Source organism: Carassius carassius, chromosome 34, assembly GCF_963082965.1.
Source record: "Carassius carassius chromosome 34, fCarCar2.1, whole genome shotgun sequence".
Classification (NCBI taxonomy): Eukaryota; Metazoa; Chordata; class Actinopteri; order Cypriniformes; family Cyprinidae; genus Carassius; species Carassius carassius.
The window spans coordinates 25,667,989-25,693,621 of record NC_081788.1 but is presented as its reverse complement, the minus strand read 5'-3'; the positions used below and the strand labels follow the sequence as shown (position 1 = coordinate 25,693,621).

At 36.9% G+C, this 25,633-nt stretch overlaps 1 protein-coding gene across 5 annotated transcripts in view; it reads left to right on the top strand.

Moving 5' to 3' along the window:
- Window positions 1–1,855: 1,855 nt before the first annotated feature.
- Window positions 1,856–25,633, top strand: part of LOC132114869 (GRIP1-associated protein 1-like) — a 47,183-nt gene continuing 23,405 nt past the window's right edge. The window contains exons 1-24 of one of the 5 annotated variants that reach the window (XM_059523237.1): window positions 1,856–2,101; window positions 2,856–2,922; window positions 4,140–4,201; window positions 5,286–5,312; window positions 5,458–5,565; window positions 6,534–6,690; window positions 6,799–6,935; window positions 7,394–7,442; window positions 7,648–7,718; window positions 8,191–8,238; window positions 8,316–8,347; window positions 8,853–8,900; window positions 9,700–9,799; window positions 10,086–10,163; window positions 12,349–12,441; window positions 13,158–13,292; window positions 13,635–13,730; window positions 14,951–15,163; window positions 15,308–15,421; window positions 15,938–16,015; window positions 17,482–17,577; window positions 18,739–18,795; window positions 21,232–21,331; window positions 23,973–23,993. In XM_059523237.1, the coding sequence (XP_059379220.1) occupies window positions 2,060–2,101; window positions 2,856–2,922; window positions 4,140–4,201; window positions 5,286–5,312; window positions 5,458–5,565; window positions 6,534–6,690; window positions 6,799–6,935; window positions 7,394–7,442; window positions 7,648–7,718; window positions 8,191–8,238; window positions 8,316–8,347; window positions 8,853–8,900; window positions 9,700–9,799; window positions 10,086–10,163; window positions 12,349–12,441; window positions 13,158–13,292; window positions 13,635–13,730; window positions 14,951–15,163; window positions 15,308–15,421; window positions 15,938–16,015; window positions 17,482–17,577; window positions 18,739–18,795; window positions 21,232–21,331; window positions 23,973–23,993 (2,029 nt within the window). In that variant the 5' untranslated portion in view covers window positions 1,856–2,059. Of the gene's footprint in view, window positions 2,102–2,855; window positions 2,923–4,139; window positions 4,202–5,285; window positions 5,313–5,457; window positions 5,566–6,533; window positions 6,691–6,798; window positions 6,936–7,393; window positions 7,443–7,647; window positions 7,719–8,190; window positions 8,239–8,315; window positions 8,348–8,852; window positions 8,901–9,699; window positions 9,800–10,085; window positions 10,164–12,342; window positions 12,442–13,157; window positions 13,293–13,634; window positions 13,731–14,950; window positions 15,164–15,307; window positions 15,422–15,937; window positions 16,016–17,481; window positions 17,578–18,738; window positions 18,796–21,231; window positions 21,332–23,972; window positions 23,994–25,633 lie in introns of all 5 variants that reach the window. The other 4 variants (XM_059523236.1, XM_059523240.1, XM_059523239.1 and 1 more) reach the window with 4 other exon arrangements.

Genomic DNA, 25,633 nt, shown 5'->3' with positions numbered 1-25,633 from the left:
GAAGTCTCTTCTGCTCACCAAAACTGCATTTATTTGCTCAATAATACAATACAAACTTTAATATTGTGAAATATTATTACAATTTAAAATAACTGTTTTCTATGTTTTTTTAAATATATATTTGAATATTTAATTTATACCTTTGATGTCAAAGCTGAGCCATTACTCGTTTTCACTGTCACATGATTCTTCAGAAATTCTTCTGATGCTGATTTGCTGTTCAACAAACATTTCTTATTATCAATGTTAAAAACAGATATTATTGCTTTTTTGTGGAAAGCATTTATTTGAAATTGAAATTTAAAACATAAAACATGAAATTATTGTTGTTACTTTTTATGTGTTGTTTGTTTTGCTTCGATACTTAACAACTATTAAAAAAATGATGTTCATGCAAATTTCATGCATGCCACTTTAAATCATATCACAGAAGTGTAAAAATTGTAAAAATTGCTAACTCATGTGACACTCTTGAGTTACTGATGTTTATTCTACAGACACAGTAAAGTTTATTGACTTATTAACCGTATCAGTATCATGTGTTGTTCTTTTATCTGTTCCTACAACGTCATTCATGCTTTTATGGTCCCAACCATAAAAATGCCAACCTGTCACACAAAATGTTAGGAAGTAATCAGGATTTTAGATAACATAACTAGGTCACATTAGAACACTAGAAAAATGTCTATTGCTTTTAATACATAAGCCATGCAATATGAATGGATATTTTGTCACAATTGATTGTCTGTGCTGATAAAAGAGCATAAAATAATTACTGCAGTCTCAATTCCCACATCTAAGGCTACATTCACACTGCGATCTTTGGTGCTCAATTCTGATTTTTTGTCTTAGATCCGATTATTTTTTATTTTTTTGTATAGCTGTTCACACTGTTGTTTTAAATGCGGCCAAAATCAGATTCAGGGGCGCCCCCATGGTGTTCTTTCACTATAAATTTTGAATTATCAAATTTTTAAAGATATGGGACAGAAATGTATAGATCTATATAATTTCATATAGTATCACACAAAGAGTGACGTTTTTCTCCAAATGTCAGCATAATTACAAATGTGATATTGATTTTATACAAAGAAGTTAATAAACAAGAGACTTACGTTTTAGACAACATAATCCCTTTTTTAATCCATTTCTAAAACAAAAATCATTCCACACACAGCCACTGTTTTGCGTCTCTGAGCAACATGATAAGAGTTTCGTTCCTGAATGAATCAACCGTTTAATTGATTCTGTTCAATCGCAGTGACTCGCTTATTAACAGTGACTCGCTGTCACCTACTGGCGGTTTTAATTTCACATTTAAGGTACCTTTTCATTTTTTATTTTTTATTAAAAACATCAATTTTCAATTTTTTATGTTGAAAATATCAAAACATTATTTATTCATGTGTAAGTGCATGGTTAATGTATTCCATGTCCCACAGAGCTGCATTAAACAGTGTGTAAACACATTAATTAGAAATAAGATATGAGCATAATAACATACTCAGCAAAATAAATAAAATCCCCAGAAATCAGAGAGATATCTTTTTTTTCAATATTGCAACCCCCCCCTATTTTTCATTATTTTTTTGTGCCACCCCAAGATTTACTGTGGCCTCATCTGGCCACCCCATTACAATTTTCTGGGGGCACCATTGATTCAATTTCCAGTGTGAACAGATCACCATAGTGAATGCTCGATCTGTAGCTTTAACTCGTTTTTGACCAATCAACATAGGGGCCCACAGGTGTCGACTAGGCAGTCAGCTCACTAGTCAGGTTTACAGACGCCATTGGGTTTTTGAGCCACAGCCCATGTTATCAGTCACAACCTAGTGTTAGTGCGCCATCTACAGGACAGGTGCAGACATCACTTACGGTGGGGGTTCTGTCAGCAAGCCAAAAAAAGCGTTTAGATGGGCTACATCGGAAAGCTGCAACTTTAACCTTTATCTCATCAGAATGACAGTTAATTTGCTAAAACAAGGCTGACAGCAAACACAGTAATAGCAGATAGAGAGAGTTTGTACTCTGTTAGCAGTGTTTTGCTGTAGTGAAGATGGCGCAGGCACTGTCAGAAGAGGAGTTCCACCGTATGCAGGTACAAATCTCTTTATTTGCGCTAAGTTACATCTGATACAGCATGTGATGCACATACAAGATCGTTAACGTGATTAGACGTTATATCGGTTGAGAATATGTGCAAACGGGTTTGTTTTATTGGTGAAGGTGAAGCGGATTGGGACTCTGTTAGCTGTAGCCTTTAGCCTGCAAGCTAACTGTTATGAGGCCGAACATTTATTTTAATGGACGATTACGATATTTTTATTTAGTGTATGGAATCGTTAAGTTAACAAACTTACTATTCGTCGAAATTACATTGAATATAGTCCCTATTTGACGCGTTTGTGACATAATAAATATTTGTTTAGCCTGTTAGCACGCTTACCTGTAATTACCGTTAGTTTCTACACAATTAAAGGGTTTGCAACTTAGGTTATATGTGTACTTCAGACATATTTTGCGTGAAAGTTAGGCTATTAAATATCACATCGCTCTTGTTTTGCTAGACCAAATTCCAGAAGGATCTAATATTCAGTTTCATAGCAACCAGACTATTTAATTAAGCGTTTCCATTACGTAAACAAACTCTTTAATACATTGTAAACCACGGTTTTAAAATTATTCATAGCATAAAAAAACTGTATGATGCTTTTATGATGACTTGTTGTCTAGGTGGTCGTTATTCCTGATTTACATGAATCAATAATGTATGAAATACTTCCTTACCACAAATACAACTCATATAATATGTTTTGCTTTATGAGTTTCTCTTTTAATGTGTGTGTCGACAGGCTCAGCTTTTGGAGCTGAGAACACAGAACTACCAACTATCTGATGATCTGCGGAAAAATACAGCAGGTGAGTGGAGAATGTAAACATAAACCTTTACTTATTCAAAACACTGGCCAACGTGTTTGTGACATTAATGCAGCAGATTGTAATTTGTTGTTGTTTAAAGTCAGATGTCTTGTTGAACCTATTTCAACCTTTGTCACATTTTTTTTTTTTGGATATAGTATCTGTTGAATTATTTAGATTTAATTCTGTCAAAAAGTTGTGGGAGTAACTCTTATTGGTAGCTGAGAGCATGATCAAATTTATTCAATGATTTAATAATTGAACACGTGTTGGGGGAAGATCTATAAAGATAGATGTTCTAATTCTGGTGTTTGAGGGTCTGGGGCCGGTTGCACCAGTTGTGTGTAATCAGAACTTAGTCTAGTTCAAACATCAATGTATGAACTTATAAATATTGATCTTGGTGTGAGAATGTGGCTTAATTTATTAAAGTAAATATTTGCAGAAGCTTAGAATACATCAAGGAGTTCATGTTTTGCTCATACACCTCAATCCTATAGAGTTTAAAATTTAAACGAATACAATTTGTTTAAAACAAAACTCTACATTGTATAATTTGAAATAAAAAATAAAATATTTAAAGGCATGTCATGTGATCAGTGAACCGTGAACATGCTAATGGGTTGTTCTATTATTGACATAATAACTTAAAATTAAATCTTTTAGTTTAAAGGGCTTGGGAATCCCTACTTTAGATATTTTATCTTCAGAAATAATCATTGAAATGTGATTATTTATTTATTAATATTTTGTCCCTAAATAATTTTATCTGGTGCTCCTGGAAACATACTAAGTGAAATTATTGAATAAAAATATTGCAGAATTCCATAATTATGGAATAAACATTGACAGTTATAAAATGCAAAAACAAGACAGCAACTTTAAAGTGTATGGAAACTACTCATTTACAGTTTTGAAATCTCCTTATTGGTCAGTAAAGGTAGATGTTATTTTAAACAACACAGCATCTTATGAAATTATGAATAACTTGGCAGTTTTCAGTAAACTTTAAGAGAAAACTCTAATTTCAAGTATGCAGGCTATTATGTTGACTTTTATTAGTTTATATAGTCCTGCTTATTATTAAGAAAATGCATTCGCAGTTTCTGCTTGTGCAGCTGTCTGTCAAAAGTGATAAATGCACATATTTGTGTTTCATTGCGTGAAGTGAGTTTAGTACCTAGTTATGTTGTAACTTTATTTATTCTGTGTTACAGAGCTCAACAGTGTCCGTCAGAAGACCTCGAACCTGGAGAAAGACTATGTCAAAGCACAGAAGGTAGTGGCTTTCCTTGGTTTTTCATAAGGCCATTGCCATGAGATAGAGGTCTAGCTTTATTGCAGGCCTTGTGAATTTGCTTTGTGTGCTATTTTCTTGCCTTCTCTTTTAATCGGCTGGGAGTAAATGACTGTTCTGCCCTGTTCCCGTGTTCTTTTTTTTTTCATCTTTTTCTTACTTTCCTACAGTGAACTAGACAGTTCACTCACTTGTCTTGTCATGTTGTTAGTGTTGTAAATGTAAGGATCAAAATGTAAGACAATACATTGTGTCCATGACTCAGCATTGCCAGATCACTCATAAATCTGTATGAATAGGCACAATGAAGCAGTTTGCTAAAAGAAATTGCTAAAAAAAAGCAATTGCTAAAAAAAAATGTTTTTGTTTGGTTGTGCTAGTTTTGCACAGTTCATCTTTAAAGGAATAGTTAAATCTATTCACCCTCAGGGCATCTAAGGTGTAGATGAGTTTTTTCATCTTAACAGATTTGGAGAGATTTATCTTTATATCACTTGCTCACTAATGGATCCTCTGCAGTGAATGGGTGCTGTCAGAAAGAGTCCAAACAGCTGATAAAAACATCACAGTAATACACACAAGTCCAGTCCATCAATTAATTTCTTGTGAAGTGACAAGCTGTGTGTTTGTAAGAAACAAATCCATAATAAAGATGTTTTAAGTTTAAACTGTTGCTAATATAGATGTCCTCATCCATAATACTGCTCTCTCCAGTAAAAATGTCATCTTGTCTGAATCAGGAGAGAAATATTCGCAGACCAAGCACAGTTTACAAGCAAAATCAATCCAAAACCGTACTAACCAATATGTCGATGGATTTTGATGTGAGATGGGATTGGAGCGGTATGGATTACATGTGGATTATTGTGATTGTTTTTATCAGCTGTTTGGACTCTTATTCTGATGGCACCCATTCGGTCCATTGGCGAGCAAGTGATGCAATGCTAAATTATTTAAAACCCATTCTGTTGAAGAAACAAAATATCTTGGTGGCATTCTAGGATTAATTCTATTTTAGTTATTAATTTTGTTTAGATAATGTTTTCTTTTTCTTTTTCACCCTCAGGCTTTAAATAAGAGCAAGAAAGCACAGGTGAGATTCCTTCTTATATCAGAGTTATATTTATTATATTTGATTTTTGACATTATTTGAACAGGAATAAAACAAAATGATACCCTGAGTGGTTTGGGAAAGCTTTTTGTCTTCTAACCATGCTGTTTTATTGTCTTATTTTCAGGAGGTAGATGCCTTACTCAATGAGAATAAAATGCTTCAGGGCAAGTTACACAGTCAGGAAGATGACTTCAGACTGCAGAACAGCACACTCATGCAAGAGCTGTCCAAGGTGCTGAGCCCACACACAATATTTAACCCCTGTCATGACCATGAGCATTTATGCACAACTATACTAGAAACCAATTGCTCACAATCACAGGAACTACATCAGTAATTTATAGCTAGAACCAAAATTGTCTTACACAGTAGTCACATTGCTACAATGTAGACAATAGGGGGAAGTCGTGGCCTAATGGTTAGAGAGTCGGACTCCCAATCGAAAGGTTGTGAGTTCGAGTCCCGGGCCGGCAGGAATTGTGGGTGGGGGGAGTGCATGTACAGTTCTCTCTCCACCCTCAATACCACGACTTAGGTGCCCTTGAGCAAGGCATCGAACCCCCAACTGCTCCCCGGGCGCCGCAGCATAAATGGCTGCCCACTGCTCCGGGTGTGTGCTCACAGTGTGTGTGTGTGTGTTCACTGCTCTGTGTGTGTGCATTTCGGATGGGTTAAATGCAGAGCACAAATTCTGAGTATGGGTCACCATACTTGGCTGAATGTCACTTCACACTTCACTTCACAATATTACATCCCAAATGGTAGACAGTATCCATGGAAGAATCAATATACATTGCTCCAGTAATCAGTGTCACGTTTCTTCAGAAATCATTTAATTTTTCTGATTTGGTGCTTAAGGAACATTTATTATCAATGCTGAAAACAGTTGTGTTACCTAATATTTTTTGAGGTTTTTAAATAGATGAATAGAAAGTTTATAAGAACAGCTTTTGTTTGAAATAGAAATCTTTTGTAACATTACAAATGTCTTTACTGTCGCTTCTGATCAAGTTAATGCATCCTTGCTTAATAAAAATGTTTTAATTTCAAACCAAAATGATAAAATCTTACTGATCTCAAACTTTTGAGCAGTAGTGTTTATATTTGATCAAAAGTGGCACATCACAGAGATGACAGTCCCCACCTTTGTACACATTAAGTGTTGAGGTTTTACATAAGTTTTCTGATGGGTTGGTGCAGTTATGTTCTCAGATCGAGCAGTTAGAATTAGAGAATCGGAGACTGAGGGAGGGTCAAGGGCTGGAAGAACCCGCCTCTAGCCACACCTCCGGTCCGGTGGATGCTGAGCTCCTGCGTCTACAGGCTGAAAACTCCGCCCTGCAGAAGAAATTAAAAGGTGAAATAAACTCATGCATAAAGTCCTCATCTGTTTTTCCTCACAAAAAATTTAGGATAAGATTTAAGAAGTGGGCTTAATTATAGTATTCATAATACATCTGTGCAGCACTTCAAGAGCATGCAGATGTTAATGATGGAAAAGCAGCACTCATAGATGGATCGGCTGGGACTAATGGGGTCCAACCAGATGCTAGCGGTCACAGTGACGACCCTTCAGCCCCAGGAAATGATCAGATTGATCAGGTAACAGATCATGGGTTTTAGTCTCACAAGGGTTGGGATGCTGTACCATACAGAGGAGGTTTGGAGTGAAAGAACCAATACAATGAAATGTCTACTAGGACAATAATTACGCCATGTGCAGGAAAACCAGAACTCTCAAGATGACAATCGATGAAGCTATCTATACCACAAACGAATTTGACGTTCATGCATCCTCTGGTGTACTGCAGATGAATAGTTTGGAACAGCTAGGTATTCTTATGTGACTCTCTAAAAATCCAGGAACATTTATTAAAGACTTAAATGGGGTTGATTGTTTCCATATGCATAAAGTCAGCTTTCATAAAGTGCTTTCCATTCAGCATCCACTGATTTCTATGTTTAATGGGGTTTTATTTGTAGAGCTGCTTTGTAGAAACTAAACCCTGTGATAAAGAGTTCATTTCTATATATTTATGGCCTACTTCTGTGCTCTCTAGGCCGAAGTGCAAAGCATCAAACTAGAACTGCGAGATAATGAGCTGAGCGGTGAGTACTTTTTGACAACTTCCTTTTAAAGTTGTGACCTTCTCAAACATACTGAGGAGTTAACTGAGTAGAACAAGGGAAGGTTGTGTTCTGGATCTTCATATAGCAGCACAATGGTCTGACATTGCATCAGTTCTTCACACTTCTCAAAGTCAAGATATTTTAGGGGTCGTGTGCATTAATATCTGTTAACGCTGGGTTTCAGAAGTGGCATTAAAGCTTCAAACGGAAATGGAGGAGAAATGCTTACTGAGGGAACAACTCCAGACACTAGAGGTAAAAACATCAGTTTTGCCCTCTAAATACACAGAACAGCAGGAAACAGACAAAAAGACAAAATGCTAGGATTCATGGGTGTGTATTTTTACCCTCGCCGTGGGTGCTAATTTTAGACGCCTTCACTCTCACTTTGCTCCAGAGAATGCTTTCATGTCTATGATAAAACTTGCATATTGCAGGTTTAAATATTCGAAATGTCTTCTAGAATGAATAGATAATTTTAGAATAAAACATTTGAAAAAGTCTCTTATTAAAAATAACTTTTAAATTTATGACCAATTTTTTGTAATCTCAGTCACTACTTTTAATATAGTATTTTCAGTTAATTTATTTATTTCATTTTGGATTCGGATTGATTCACTTTTTCAACTATCAGATTAAATATTCTGTTTATATTATTATGTTTATCCATATTTTAGTCCCCATACAAAATACTATTTTGTTGTAATGTATTTCTTGTCATTTGAAGATGTCCAAGCAGGCAGAAATCACAAAACTTCAAGAAGAAAATGCTAAAGTAAGTGTAATTTGTCTGTTATATTTAGCATTTGTGCTCAGTGATAAAAATGTCAGTGATTGCCTTTTTTTTTTTAGTTCTCCAATAAGTTGAAGAAAAAACAAGAAAGGTAAGTTGCTTTTTTTTCCAGATTATATGTTCAGCACTTTCGTATTACAGTGATGGTTATCTTAAAAATGAAAGTTAAATAATTATTTACTCACCCTGGTGGTCAGTGTTCCATTTGAACACATTATCTGCTCAAGCACAAGATAAATGACTTTCAGTCCTCCATTTAACTTGAGTCCTCTTTCTCTGTACAGTGGCTCTTAGCCAGTCAGAATTCTCCGTGTGATTACATCACCTTTTAGTGTTCCATTCTGGATGCCATGATAACTTGGCTGTGGCCTAGCGACAGTCTCTGTGTCAGTGTAATGAGTCTGAATGTGAACTTGTTGTGCTGGCACTGGCTGTATAGACTGCTGTATCAGCACGACTGCCTCCGATCCGCATCCCTCTGGTCAACACGGGCCTGTTTTCCCTGATCAGGAGATGTTGCCTGTTATTTATCACTGCTGTGTGTGATTTTTTTAAGGGCCAATGAGGATTCAAGTCTCTTTATGCTTCTTTTACAGCTTCCAGCGGCTACAAGTTGAGAAAGAAGCTCTTTACAATGACAGCAGGTAAGAAAGACAAACTCAGCAGAGCAGTTACTTTGCGATAAAGCTCAAAAGGGACTTTTTAGGAGCCTGGGTTCTAGAAATGCATTTCCCATTTATTTTCTGAATGAAGTGTTACAGAATAAGGCTTGAACCTAATGATAAATTGCAGTGATTGAATGTTTCATTTGAAATGAAAAACAAAGCAAAGTTAACACACTCTGTTGGTAATGCAAGAACAAAATACACCCATGAATCTGATACCTATGAATGTTGTACATTTTAAACTGATCTGCTTTGGATAAAAGCATTTGCAAAATAAATGTTATTCTGACCCTAGTTCTCTGTTACTCCGGATCATGCATATTTGTATCCGTTAAAGGGGTAGTCCACCCAAAAATACCTCAGCTCACCCTCACCTTCACCCTTTAGTCATCCAAAATGTAGATGAGTTTGGTTTTTCATTGGTGAGATTTGAAGAAATGTAGCATTACATCACTTGCTCACCAGTGGATCCTTTGCAGTGAATGGGTGCCGTCAGAATGAGAGTCCAAACAGCTGATAAAAACACCACAATAATCCACACCGCTCCAATCCATCACTTAATGTCTTGTGAAATGAAAATCGTGTTATAGTGTTTATAAGTAACAGCTATAGCATTTTTACTTCTGGAACCCAACTCTTTATAAAATCTTTTGTAATGGTTACCCCGCTGAATTTGCTGTTTTATTTTGGTATTCTTTTTGTGATGCCTGGGAATAGACCCTAGCACACATTAGTCACACCAAACCCCTCATAGCACATGATGCATTTGTTTTCACAGGACTAAAATTGATGAGATCCAACAGAGGAAGGAGGAGGAGCTCAAATCCATAAATCTTCGTGTGCAGAAATTGCAGACCGATTTAATGTCCGCCAACCAGGTGAGATCCGCTCAGCCCCACCGTGCCAAACTCCCTAATATTAAAGCCCATTTGTTGCACATCTCAGAGGGCGATCGATGGATGGCAACAAAGGGAGTATGATGATAAACATTTGCAAACCCTTGAGAGTGGGCTAAATACTGCAGTCAGTGCTTCAGGATCAGACTCTGGCACTGAGGCACATCTGCAGAGATTAATGGACCAAAGACACACTGCTGCACCCATCACTGTCATACTAAAAATGCATTGAATCTTCCTGCCTGTTGGTTTGTGTGTGTGATTTCAGAACGTCGCTGAACTGAAGGAGCAGCTGCAGAGTAAACAGCAAGAACATGAGATGGCCATCCATGCGCTTAAAGATCAGGTAGTGCACAAGATTGGCTAAAAATGTGAAATATTAATTTCTTAGATGACTGCTGGATACCAGTCACTAAATTAAACAAATTAGTGCAGTGTGGTCATGCAACCACATTTGAAATGTTTTAATCTTGCATACTGCATAGTATACAGTACATACCGCAGATTATGCTAGTGTTCCATTGCAAACATCGTCAGAGGCACTAAAAGGAAGAATACAGAAGATAAATAGTTGGTTAAAATGTTCATTTAGCATTTATTTTTAATGTTTATTCTGCCACAGATGGTCGTTAGTGCATCTCCAGAGAATTAATCTGCAATCTCCACATCTGCTGGTCCGCTGTTTACTAACAGGTTTATAAATGAAAGAAAGCAGGCAATTAATCTACATAAATTGAGTGTGATTTTAATGATAATAGGTCCTACAGATTCAATTAAATAAACCATAAAAGGCTCATGTGGGTGTTGTTGTTAGCGTGGAACACAATTACGTTTTTATTGTTCCACTTAAAAAAATCTAATAATGAAAATTAGACTTTTTTTTTTTTAAATGGCAAGATGCAGTTTTACGAAGTTTTGCTTAGAAAGCCTTTCACAGTCGTAAAGGTACTTATTCAGTTCAACCAGATTCTCATTTACTTACCATCACTTTATTCCAAACATGACTTTGTCTCGACGCAGTGAAAGTGAGTGTGGACCAATGTTATTGAGCTCCAAAAAATCGAGTTCATAGGACTTTTGCACTGTATTCCAAAACTTTTTGAGAAAAACCAACTCAATTTCATGTGGTCAAATTGTTATTAATTGATAATCTTCCCCTCAGGTGTAGCTTTCAAACGTCACACATGGATTTTTGTTTTGAACTACTTTAATCTTGCAGTGCACTGCATTTTAATATTCATGAACGGCAATACATTTTTTTGGCAGCCTTGTTTTTAACAAAACATGACTTGGTGATCAATTATGAACATATATGCATTTTCTTGGGAGCGTCACTTTCATTGTACTGGAGCATAAACATTCTTCAAAGTGTTTTTTGATTCTAAGCAACATTAGGGTGAGCAAATAGTGACCGAATATTCATTTTTGGCTTAACTACCCTTTAATATGAACCGGAAGACACAGCAGTCTTTCTGCTGATAGTAAACTCTTTGAGCTTAAGGAGAAGTTCGTGAAGTTTAGAATTACCCAAAGAGCAGCCTGTTTAATTGAGCGTTTATGGATGATGGTGCTCAGGATCAGCTGAGTAATTAAGGATTAGTGGGGCTCACTGCAGGTGGCTCAGGGGCACACGCGCTCCGCCGGGGCCCCTGGGGAAGGGCTGCTCTTGTACTGCCGTCGGCCCTACTGCAGGTCCTGCCACCACAAATGTCTTTCACTTCCACCGTGAGGTGATAAATCTCAATTAAGCAGCTGTCTCTAATGAGCAGCAAGCAGATAAGGATGAAGAACTTCCCTGTTCTGTTTTTCTATTCAGAATTGCTTGACTGGGTCTCTTCTGTTTTATGTGGTTTTTCTAACTTGGCCTGTTTTCTCTCTCTTCTTTTCACTTGTTTTGGGCGTTCTTTCTTTATGATCTCTTGCTCTTGATCATCCCTTGGGCTTTGTTCTTCTTGTGTTCATCTTCTCCAACACTCCCCCTACAATCCCACGTCGCCACTGGACATGTCTTTATTCATCAATCACGTCTCCTCCTTTCTCTGTACATATTACCTTCCCTATATCCTTTTTGCTCATCTGTATTTTGTTTCATATTAAATTATTTTTTTCTTCAAAATGTTAATATTTTTTTTATATATATATATATTTTTTCATTCAATTTTTTTGCTTTTCTTCCTCATTTGTTCTTTATTTTCATGCTTTTGTTCTCTTTGCTTTTTTCTGTTCTGTATTTTTTCCTTTCATATTGTTTTTATACATTTATTCCCTTAAATGTTTATTTTTCATGTTTTTCTGTTTTTTGTCTAATTTCTATACACTCAAACACATTCAACATTTTCATATTTTTAATATTTAATTTTTCATTTCATTAATTAATCATTTATTTTTTACTTTTGGTTCATTTCTTCCATTCACTTATTGTTCTTTATTCTTTCATTCCTTCATTTGGCGTTGCTTTTTTCGTTTTTGTCCTACTTTCTCTCTCTGTCTCCTGGTCTTGTGGGGTGGGTTTTTTTTGGGCGGAGCTGCAGGTAGCGTGTCAGAGCGCGGTCAGTCAGGAGCAGGTGGAGGGCATGCTGAGTGAAAACGATGCTCTCAGGACAAACCTAGCAGCCCTAGAACAGGTACTAGAACATGATACAGCATCATGACCTTTATCAACCTCAGTTCCGGCATCATCTTCACTCGAGTGACTGTCTGGTCTAACACACATGATCTTTGTACCATTAACTGTTAATACACTCATACTAATGTCACTTTTATCTCTCAGTTCACACCAATTTGTTTGATGCCATATACTTTCTTATTTGAAAAAATTTCAATATCTAGAAGGACTTGTATGGAGGTTCCTAACATTAGGAACCTCCTGGTTTTAAAATCTATTTTTGTGATTTTCTAATCGCATAGTGATTGTTGTCTTTAATGCAAGTATGGCTGTGTGATATGTATATGTTTGTATTAAATAAGAGACCAAACCCTATTTTAATAACACTCCAAGGCTGCATAAGTTTCATTTGCTACAGCACATTAACCCTGACTTAAGTTTAAAAAAAATAAGTTTTTTAAATATATTTATGCAATATTTTTTTGTATGTATGTTCACACATAAAAATGTGTTGCATCATGCTTGAAAGTTTATATTTAGCTTAAAAGCACTCATGGATACATATATGTTGATATTTTATTGAGCACTGTGCTGAATTGCATTTCTCAGCTTCTTTTGTCTTCTTTTGGCATTTTCATGCATGTGCAGTACACCGAATTCAGACTGAATAAGACTTAATTCAGTTGTCTGGGATTCTTTGGGGTTTATCTGAAACTCAGTGTTTGTTTTTTGCAGATCCAAACAGTGAAGACTCAGGAACTGAATTTGCTGAGAGAGCAAAATCTGACGCTAAACGCAGAGCTTCAGCAGAAACGTACTGAACAGGAGAGCTTTCTGGCTCAGAGAGATGATCTCAACTCACAGCTACAGGTATTTTCGAACCTGTTAACAAAAATGAAAAGCATATGGAACATATTAAACCTTTTTTTTTTTTTTCTAAATAAAATGGACATAGGAATCATATACTATACTATTATTTGTCAGTATAATTTTTTTTATGCCAAGAGCAGAGAAGTCTGATTGTTTTTGAGAAAATCCTTTGTTTTTGGTTTTAAAGCCTTTTTTTTTTAAATCAAAAACATAATTCAATACTTTTATTACTTCAGCAATTACTAATATTTGTAATGTTCTAATGTAGCTAAGTAATACAAATTTTAGAATTAGTATTCAGATCAATTATAAAAATGATTTGACAAACTTCTTGCTGATCAGGAGTCAAACCGAGCAAATAGTCGACTACTGGAGCAGCTCACTGAGCTGGGTCTGGAGAAGGACAAGCTACAGCAGGAGTTAGAGGAGGCCAGAAAGGTGACGACACACACAAACCCTCTTTTTACCTTCTGATCCTTTCACAATTCAGCAGGTGAAAGTAGTTTGAAGTTTGGTTCACTCACTATCTCTGTCTTGATTTAAGCTGCTTTAGTGAGTCTCATTCTTCCATCAGTTAATGCTCTGATCTTTTGACCATCATAAGGACTTTATTAATGTAAAAGCCGCAATCGGATTTAGACACAAATGAGTGCTGTAAGATTCATATTTGGAGTTCTTTTGTACAAGTCTTATTATTTTAGTGATGCTAGTCAATGTTTCTTGCACCAAAAACAATTTTTAAAGTTTTAAAGTGCCCCATTATGGATTTTTGAAAGTTACCTTTCATGCAGTGTGTAAGGGAATGAAATCTGAAATAAAGTAAATCTGAAAGTGCACCGTGTATAAAGTTATTGTCTCGCAAAAGAAAGAAGTGACTCTGAATCATTGAAACAGGTCATTTTAAAAACAAATTGTAAGCCGTTTCTTGTTGATGTCAGCATGAAACATTAGCATATTGCCTGCCCACTTGTTGGTCTTCGCGTTAGTCTGAATGAAAATGCAGATTAATTCTTTGCAACTAGGTCTAGGTGCTGCTTTTGGAGCGGTAAAAATAGCAGTTTCCCTGGTAATGCTGTACACAAAGCAGCACGGCGTTTACAAACGCTGCTTTATAAGGTATGATGAAATGAAAATCAGACCAATCACCACAGATCAGCATCATGTAAAGGAGGGGTTTGGAAAAGTGAATCGTTGAGGAAGATGGTGAGCAAGTAAGGTAAAAATAAATTCATATTAGACAATGAAATTGTTTTTTGACCTTGCATGCATGTCGACCTGTTGTTGGGGACTCCCAAAACCAAAATATGAACCTTTCATAACCCATAAAAGGGGCACTTTAAATGATCATTTTCCACGTTCCATGATCATTTTCATCGTTGTGAACCTTTGAATTAAACCGGAGGTTTTCATTAAAGTTTGTCTATGGCGTTCTTTGCTATATAAATTCAATTATGGAGAATTCTATTCATCTAAATACCTGTAATTTAAATAACAGTTGTTTAAAAGAAGAAAAAAATATGTGTGAAAAATGTGTGTGTGGTACAGTCTTGACAATGACTGGAGCTTTGATATTGCCGCATTTTATTTAAAACTAAATACCACACAGATAAGAAAAAAGAAAGTGAACACTACCTTTAATTCTTTATTTTATATCTCAGACTGCAGATAAGCGTAAGGTCATGCTGGATGAACTGGCCATTGAGACAGCGCAGGAAAAGTCTCGGCACAAAGAGGAACTCGGGGATGTGCGATTGCAGCATGAGAAGGAAGTGCTGAGCATCAGAGCCCGCTATGAGAAGGAGCTCCGCGGCCTCCATGAGGAGAAGAACCGCACGGAAGAGGAGATCCGCTCACAGCTACGAGATGAGAGAGTAAGGAGCCACGAACATTCAATAAAGCACTTATCCTCAGGTTTCTCCAGGTGGATTGTGTCTGTACAAAGTGTACTCTGGGCAAAAGCGATCTGCTAAATTTCTGTTTACAATTGTGTTTCTTCTTTTTTTTTTTTTTTTCAGGCTCGTACCAAAGAGCTGGAGGGTCTTCAGCCGTATGTGGAGGAGTTGAAAGCTCAGGTTCAGTCTATGGAGGGAACAAAGGGCTGGTTTGAGCGCAGGCTCAAGGAAGCAGAGGTGCCGTGTGTTCACAAACATCTCTCACTGCAAAGCACTGGCAGAGATGGAAACTGTCTTTTGTTGTTTGCGTCTGGCTACATCAGTATCATTCTGACCACATGATGTCAGTGTTGTTTTTGCCATTACTGTGTTGCAGACTTTAAAATGCCAAATGGTGAAGAGCATTTATAGCGGATTTATTGTTAAATTTCAATTTCTTATCAAAGTAAAATATAAAAAAGAAATTGAACCATTAACGTAAATCCACTAAAATACTTTTCTTTTCACCATTTTACAGTTTTATAGTCTGTAGCTTTAAAGTTTGAAATATAAAATTTAATTAAAATACAAATTCCAAACTTCGAAGTTATAGACTTTTTTTTTTTTTAAATTGTCAAATGGTAAAAATAATTGTAGTGGGTTCACTTTTATATTTCAAGCTAATAAATACTGCATTCATCTTAAAAATGTCACTCTTGGATGTCTGGGTGATTTATACTTGATATTGGTGTCATTTGTTTGTGTTGTGAGCAGGAGACCATGGAAAAGAACAAACTGGACTACACAGAAGAGATCCGGCGGGTACAGAAAGATCACACACTTCAGCTGGAGGTAAACTTCTGGATGTGATCATAAAAACACATTTCTTCAGCTAAAGCAGATGAAGTAATGAGCGGTAAAGCTGTATTTAGCAGAACTTGTCTTTATGAAATTTGTTGTCTTCATAAATATTCAAGTCTCAGAAACGCATCAGAATTGGATGGATGATGGATGATGGCTTGACATAGAATTTAACTTAATGAGCTTAAAAGACAGTTTGAAATGCATGAAAAATGTCTGTAGGTGCTCAAAAGTTAAGAATTTCTCATTTAATTGTGTTTTCAATAATGTGGCTGGAATCCATTTGATTGCATTTAATTTGAGATTCTACTGACCTGAAACACCAATGAAGTCCTATGACCAGTTTATCTCTGGCACTGATTTGATTAGATCATACCTTTTAATATTATTTTTTACCATGCCTGCACAGCCTTGGTTATGTCAGCACAAAAGAAAATTTATTTAAGAAGCAGAGATAGTCTTTTTTTTTTAATATAAAATCAATACTTTTATTCAGCAAGGATGTGTTAAATTGATAAAAATTGATAGTAAAGAAAATATATTATTAGAATATATATTATTAGAATTTAATTTTTATTTTGAATAAATTCAGTTCTTTTTAACCTTTTATTCATCAAATATATTAGACAGCAGAACTGTTTCCAACACTCATAATAAATCAGAATATTAGAATGATTTCTAAATGATCATGTGATAGGCTGGATGTTACATGTGACACTGAAGGCTGGAGTAATAATGCTGTATATAAGTATATTCAAATAGAAAACTATTATTTTAAGTTTTAATAATATTTCACAATATTAAATTTTTTTTTCTGTATTTTTGATCAAATAAATGCAGGCTTGATGAGCAGAAGAAACTTCTTTCAAAAACATAAAAAATAGTAATGTTTCCAAACTTTTGGTCTGTACTGTATATATGTATACACACACACACGCACACACGCTTACTTAGCTATTTAAGTGGGGACATTATGACTTCTATTGTTTTTATATACAGATAGTTATACACTTTTTAACCCCCCTACCCCTCACAGAAAATGTTCTGCATTTTTACATTTAAAATTTTTTAAAAAATTTTACTTTATTTTTATTCCAGTATAAATATTTGTATACCCCAAATGGAGATTTGTGGCGATTATTTTTTTGGCAAGTTTTGCTCACTTTTGGGTGCAAATTTGTTCCAAAATTTGGTTGAGTGGTTACACACACACACACACACACACACACACACACACACACACACACACACACACACACGCAAATGAAAATATTTCAACATACTCATTACTTGCTTATTTTACTTTATTTTAACCTGTTCTTTGTAATTTAATCAAATATCATATCCTACTTTTTAAGTCTGACAAATCTGTATATTAAACAAATGAATAAATAATTAGTTCTGTCCAGAACTTATCCATTTTGAGTGTATGAACACACATTCCTGCTGTTTCTTAGGCTAAAGCTGCAGAGGTGGAGGCAGTCAAACAGCAAGTGGTGGAGATGCAGAAAGAGAGAGAAGAACTCAACAACACAATCAGCAAACTCAGACAGGTGTGTGAACAGAATGTATTCATTGGTAGTGCTCTGCTGGAGCCTTTGTCCTGCTGCGTGACGAGAACTATGTGTTTTTAAGATGCTAAATAAGGCACAATTCAGATGGAGGATATTATGGGGGTGTGCTCACTGGAGCTCACCAGTAATTTCAAATGTGACTCAAGAACGATGCATGACTCAACAGTAGGATGACATTGTTCTTTGTGTGAGCATCTGCTGCCAACAGCTCCTGGGGGATGTTCAGTTTTCAGAGCTGCAAAATGGGTGTTTCCTGGTATGATCTTAGAATGCTTTATTAGGACATACCTTTGTTCTGATGTTTCTTGAGTCATGGTTCTTATTGTATACTAATACTAAGGTTTAAAGCATCATACACAACTCCTTTTTGTGGGCCAGTTGGGTTCATTTATTTATTTATTTTTTAGATATTACTCCTTTTGTTCAGCAAGTATGCATTCAGTTGATTTATGTTACAGAATAAATGTCTATTTCAAATAGATGCTTTTCTTTTTAAATTTCAATTCATCAAATACTCTTGGGAAAAAATGTTTCATGGTTTCCACAGAAATACTAAGCAGCACGACTATTTTCAATAATAGGAAATGTTTCTTGAGTAACAAATCAGCATATTATAATGATTTCTGAAGGATCACGGGACACTGAAGACTGGAGTAATGGTGCTGAAAATTGAGCTTTGCATCACTGGAATGAAATAAATTTTAATATATATTAAAATGGGAAATAGATATATAAAGTTTTAAAAGGTTTCACAATATTACTGTTTTTAATGTATTTTTGAAATAAATGTAGTCTTAAGACTCAAAAACATAAAAAAAAATCTTACTGATCCTAAACTGTTTGAGTGGTAGTTTATATTCATAAATAATAAATATGAGCTAAAATAGTTAAAATAATAATAAAATAAATATGAAATATTGAAAACATGAATTGCATAATGTTATTTCTGCCATAGAAATTCCACTGTAAATGTTTTTAAATGCCCTTTTTTGTTTTATATGCTGCTTCAGTTGTGCTGTCTTTTTATTGTCTAAAATACATAAAAATGTTGAAAAGTTATTTCAAAACAATATTTTGACAGTAGTTTTAAAATAAAGATGGATTTGATCAACTCTTATGATCTTCGTGTGTGTATTTCAGGAGATTAAAGATACAGTGGATGGACAGAAAATCTTGGAGAAAAAAGGTAGTTCAGCGGTAAGTAGGCAATCCAGCCAGGAGAAAGGGATGAGTCAGGGCTTTCCCTCTCTCCATTTCCCAGAAAGTGAATTAAAATAGTCCCAGGCGATGGGCAGGACACCTCTCTGCCCTACAGACCTGAAACCAGACCTCCCATTGACGAGGGTCGATCAGCTTTCATTAACGCTGTAGCCGTTTCATCAATAGAATCTCGTTTGGCAGTTCATTGATTGTCTCTGTGTGTGTCTTCCAGCTCCAGAAGCTGTCCATACTTTTAGCTCAATAAAGTTTTGGTTATAGTTTTTCTTTGGCATTGTTAATTATGCACACTGTTTATTAGGTTACAAATGCAGTCCCTCTGGGAAGTTCCTTCCTACTTGAAGCGATTTTGGCCACAAAATGGATGAAATTTCATATATAATTATCTTCCCCTTTTTCTCCTTCCAACAAAAACAAAATGATTTTGTAGTGCTACTGCGGCAAAATTGTAGAACAGGATTTTTAGTTGATAGTGTCTGTGTGTGTGTATTTATTTGTTTTGGGTTTGTGATTTTATGTAATGATATTTAGACATTTATTTTTTAAAGGGATAGTTCACCCAAAAATAAACTTCTGCCATTTATATACTCACCCTCCAGGTGTTTTGTTGAACATGAAAGAAAATATTTAGAGGAATATGGGTAACCAAACACTTGATGGTCCCCATAGACTTCCATAGTCGTTTTTTTTTTTTTTCCATACAATGGAAGTCAGTAGGGACCATAAACTGTTTAGTTACGTATTTTCTTTAAAATATTTTCTGTTTAGCAGAAAAAAGAAATTCGTACAGGTTTGAAACAACTAGGGCTGTGACGGTTGCCGTGACAACCGCGTCACCGCGGTGGTCGGTTGCTATCGCGGTTGTCTACTGCCACCGGCGGTAGTGCACGTGACGTCACAAACATAATACAAAGTTTTGTATATAAGTGTAATAACTGTAATAGTTGCAAATTCTAAGTCTATGGTAATTAACAAATTACCTCAAACACAGCGTTTCCTTTATATTGGCAGATTTGAGTGCAGGAAAATACAGTTTATACATTCAGCAAATTAATTTAGTGTTGGGGGTGATGGATCTTGTTGGGAAAGCAAATACCACATCACCGATCTGGAGTCATCTGCATTCATGTCACCCATCAGCGTTTGCACAAGTTCTTGTGATCGCAAATGCTGGCTGGTCAGGTTTGGTGAGGCTTTCTCCAAACTGGCCAAATACAAACGAGGCGATAAATAAAAGATGGTAACAAGAAATATGGCAACGATTCCCATTTCAAAGAGAGCGCGGACAGATGAGGAGTTAGCTACTGAGCTTGCTTGGTGGTGGAAAAGTAAACCAGACGCAATAACCGCGTTGCAACAGGTTTAGTCTGTCTAGTGTCTATACAGGACATTTGAACTCTGTGTCAGTAGCCTACCTCACAGACCAGACGGGGGATTTATCATGTCGTGTTGTGCTGCATCCAGTGTAGCATCACTGATTATAATGAGTATTTTGTCGCGCTGCTTTGCTCGCGTCTACTTTCTTGTAGCCTAAATAAGCATTATTTCTTTGATATTTATTTTAGTGTTTTGCAGGCAGCGTTCACTGACAGAAGTGCTCAAATAAACACGAACTGACAAGTTAAATAGGATGTGTTAGATGAGTGATACAGTGCTGGGCTGATTTCTAGACGTGCATATAAATATATCCTGTATATATTATATATAAAATATATTACATGCATGCACAGTTTAAGTCAGCTTTAATCACCTTGTTTGGTAATTCCATTAATTAACTGACCACGACACTGCATAAAGTTTATTTCGCAGTTTGATATGAAAGGATACGCACAAAGGAAGCGTGCACTGCCTTTGAGCACAGGACCGTCCGCGCTCGCTTAACTTGCACCTGATAATAAAGTGAAGTGGAACGCGTGTCTGACACGTTTCTTGTTCAGTCATTCTGCGAGTCTGTGACTGAATAAATTCACTTCTTGTCATGAGAAAAAGTGACAGAAGCAGCAGTTGTGAGTGGGTGGCCATCCCCGCCCCTACGTAAAATAATTTGAATACGTTAAACTGGAAAAAAATTATCGCCTTGGTTAACGAGCAAATTTTGACACACACATATATATATATATATATATATATACATATATATAATTTTTTTTTTTTTTTTTCAAACACCGCGCCACCGGCCGTTGTTGGTACATGACTACCGCGGTGGTAAAAATCAGCCACCGTCACAGCCCTAGAAACAACTTGAGGGGAGTAAATGATGACTTTTCATTTTTGGGTGAACTGTCCCTTTAAGTGTGTTTATGTGTCCAAATACCTTTGGGGCCACTGTATATACTGGTTTATAGCCTGCTAAATGTCCTTTAAACTAAATGTCCATCAGATGTCCAAATAATGGCTGTCATGTTATATCTGCAGCTGAAAGATTTGAAGAGGCAGCTCCATCTGGAGAGAAAAAGAGCCGATAAACTCCAGGAGCGGCTGCAGGAAATCCTAACCAACACTAAGACCCGCACAGGTGAACACTCTCTCCCTTACCTGTTATACTTAACATTTTAAGACACACCCCTCCATCATTATATAAAGCATTTGTCAGTACATGGAATAGGGCTTTTTAGAGCTGTCAGTGCCCTCTCAGGTGATTTAAATTGCAATTGGCTATGCGTTCGCTATTTCATCATACTTGTGCGGCATGAATGAAAAATTTAAAGCAGGTGAGTAAATATGTGGCACTGCGCATAAGTAAGGCAGCAGATGAAGACTGCTCCGCCCCCACTGCAAACTGCTACAAATGAGACAAATCCCGAAGCGTGTTCTTACCACCTGAAGAGAATTCCTAACAGCCCATGAGCTTTGTTCTTGCATCAGGTTCCTGTGGGGTGTTAAGCAGTTCACTTTCCAGCATCGGCTCATTGGATATAAATAGTTTTTCCAATAAGGGAAATTACATTAATGTAGTTGTTCTTTCATATTACTGTGGTGTTATTTCATATTGTCGAGGTTTTTGGCTCACTTTTCACAATCCGATAAACTACTTTCTCTCGCCCCATTTCTTTTCTTCAATGAACATGTTATTTGAAATACAGTAAATAAAGGTTGTGAACACATTTTTATGATTTTAGCTGCCCTTTGACTGTTTATATGATGTCAAATCAATTTTATTTGTATAGTGATTTACACAATAGACATTGAAATCACAGAAAACGTCTTTCTAAAAAAACTAAAACGTACTGCTTTGAAACTTGTAATTTTCACAGGTCATGAATGCAAGACGATGGTGTTTATAATCAAATTTTAACATTTGGACCACATAGGCAAAATCAATAAATAGTGTCTCAACTTAATAGAAACTTTTTGGGTGCATTCATGTGTTTGTTCCTTTAAAAACTCCTGTGTGGACAGACCCCACACACAACAAGGAGGGAGTGGCGGGTGCTGTAAATATTTGATGGAGCCCCTCTAAAAATGTGCTGCAGATCCATGCATATGTGCATTTGTGCTCTGTAAATTGTTGGCAGTGCCAGGGCACTCCTCTTTTGAGCCATTTATTATTTAAAGTATACTAAATATTTAATGGTTGCTCTACAGAAAGTTTAGAATCAGATATTTTAAAGTAGGGAGATTTATCTTTGTCAAAAGTCCAGGAGGGTCCAGAAGTCCACACACACACACACACACACACACACACAGATTTTGGCATGTTTTGGTTCTCTGGCTTGACATGTGTACAACTTTCCAGTATACATGTACATTGAGAGTTCATTGTTGTGTTCTATTTATAATTTTTCTTTTTTAAAAAAAGCTCTGTTCCAATGCCTAGTGAGTTTGCTTCTAAGGTGGAATCATCTCAGTGGAAATGGAAAAGAGACTCGGCTCTCAGTTGATTCCATTGGAGGTTGATTTAGCATGCTGCTAACAATGTCATACTCTGAGAACATATAGCACACAAATAATGGGTAATATAGCCAGCTTTATGCATACTTTTTGGTATTGAATAGTATAACAGCAAATTTATTTATTACATATTACATATTTTTTTTTCCAGTATAAACCAAGGTATCTCAGAATTTTCCATTTGAAACAGTCTTTATGTTAATACAACATTGACATCTTAAAATGCTGTCTATGTAGGCAGCTTAGTAGTTTTTGGAACAGAGCTTATAAATATGCTCAACCATTTAAATGTTTGGGGTCAGTAAGATTTTTTTAAAATATTTTGAAAAGAAGTCTCTTCTGCTCACCAAGTCTGCATAAAATACAGTCAAAACAGGAATAATGTGAAATGTTATTTCAATTTAAATATTTTCTCTTGTAATATATTTAAAAAATGTGTTTTATTCCTGTGATGGTAAAGCTTTTTATTTATTTATTTTTACACTTTTAAGCATCATTATTTCAGTCACATGATTCTTTGGAAATCATTATAATATGCTGATTTGTTACTCAAGAAAAAGAAAAAAAAAATTAAAAAGAACAGCATTTATTTGAAATAAAAATATTTAAATTTGTAACATTATGAATGAAAGAAGTTATTCTAATATACTGATTCGCTGCTTAACAAACGTTAATTTTTATTATCAGTGTTGAAAGTAGTGCTGCTTAATATTTTTGTGGAAACTAATACTTTTTTTTTGATTGTAAAGTCAAAATCAGCATTTATTTTAAATTATTTTTTATATAGGAAAGTCAGAGTCAGACTCGCAATAGAAGGGTTGTGAGTTCGAGTCTCGGGCCGGCAGGAATTGTAGGTGGGGGGAGTGCATGTACAGTGCTCTCTCCACCTTCAATACCACGACTTAGGTGCCCTTGAGCAAGGCACTGAACCCCCAACAGGTCCCCAGGCGCCGCAGTATAAATGGCTGCCCACTGCTCCTGGTGTGTGTTCACAGTGTGTGTGTGTTCACTGCTTTGTGTGTGTGCACTTTGGATGGGTTAAGAGCAGAGCACGAATTCTGAGTAAGGGTCACCATATGTGGCTGTATGTCACTTCATAATTATAAATGTCTTTGCTGTCACTTTTGATCCGTTTAATTTGTTCTTGCGGAATAAAATTATTAATCTTACTCAACCCAAACTTTTGAATATATAGTGTATTCCATACAATTAAATGTTCATTAAAATGGGTGGTGTCTAACTTTTGTGAATTGTTTACTTTGTAGATTCTCTGTCTGTGAGTGCAGGTATAAATGGATGATGTTTTGTTAAGTAGCCTGTATGTTAGCATTAGGCTTGAGTATCGAGTATCGATTGGAACCGGGACTAGCTTTGCGATTTTCCCAGAATCGTTCAAAAGTTGAGTGAGTCGAACATGGATAGCGTGCGTTGGCGGTCCTAAGTGCGGTTTCACTTTCCTAAACAGAATGAAATCTCGGCAAAATGCAACATTTGCATTAAGATTGTTTCGTGCATAGGAGGGTGCACGTCAAACATGATAATGCACCTCCGAGTTCATGTAGTAGAAATAAATATGTGCCCCGTCTTTGACGTATCACGAAATACTGAAGCAAAAAATTATCCTTAATTTTGTATTTTTGTAAAGCGCATTTGCAGCAGTACACAGCAATAGGCGAGACGGCTCGTTCGCTCCTTGGCTTGTTCTGCGGCAACTTCACAGCCTATCGAGCGCAGGCTGATGCAACACTGCCGTTCCTGCTGCGCTGTACGGCGCCTATATCCTTTGTATCCTTATATCATTATATCCTGTGTGTGTTCGCCCTGCGACGCACACTCACAAAAGAGCTGCGTCTTTTTAAAGATGCCCTCGTGCGGCTCGTGCAGAGCCCCGCTCAGCGAAGGAGATCGTCACGTCATCTGAAGAAGTGAAGTGAAGTGAAGTGAAGTGACATTCAGCCAAGTATGGTGACCCATACTCAGAATTTGTGCTCTGCATTTAACCCATCCGAAATGTACACACACAGAGCAGTGAACACACACACACACACTGTGAGCACACACCCGGAGCAGTGGGCAGCCATTTATGCTGCGGCGCCCGGGGAGCAGTTGGGGGTTCGATGCCTTGCTCAAGGGCACCTAAGTCGTGGTATTGAAGGTGGAGAGAGAACTGTACATGCACTCCCCCCACCCACAATTCCTGCCGGCCCGGGACTCGAACTCACAACCTTTCGATTGGGAGTCCGACTCTCTAACCATTAGGCCACGACTTCCCTAAAGTCTCTAACCATTAGGTTAGAGACTAAAAGTCTCCCTAAAGTCCCCTAAAGTCCCCTAAAGTTCCCTAAAGTCTCTAACCATTAGGCCACGACTTCCCCAGGCGTCTCCTGCCTGGGTGAGGACCATGCAGCGCTCGCGCTCGCTGACGGCGGCTGCCCTCATTGCGAGCTAATGCCTATGGTGACTCTGAGGACTCGCCGGGCGTTCTTCTCGAAGCCTGCATCATCCGCTGCGCCGCAGCGCCGTATGAAGCGCCGCTCACAGCGTCTACCAGAACCGCCATCTGAGGAAGTGGATCTCAGGCCCGCGTCGGAGGAAGAGGACACGTGCTCTCTGCTTGCTTCGGGCAGTGAGGGTTGGGCGAGCTCCGTGGATCTCGCGCCCTCTGCTCAGAGGCCCAGCAGACGGGCGGATATCGATAAGGAGCTGATGCGAGTGCTCGCGCTGAGTGGTCTGCACCAGCGCCCCCTTCTCGTTCCCGGCTGGATGGTAGCTTTCTCCCGGATGAGCGTTTTTCTCCAAGCTCAAAGCACGCCCCCTTTCTTCCTGAGCTTCACGAAGAAGTGGCGAAGGCTTGGAACGCTCCATTTTCGGTGAGAGTCCGTTCATCTGTTTCACCAGCATTCTCCACACTGGACGGTGCTAAAAA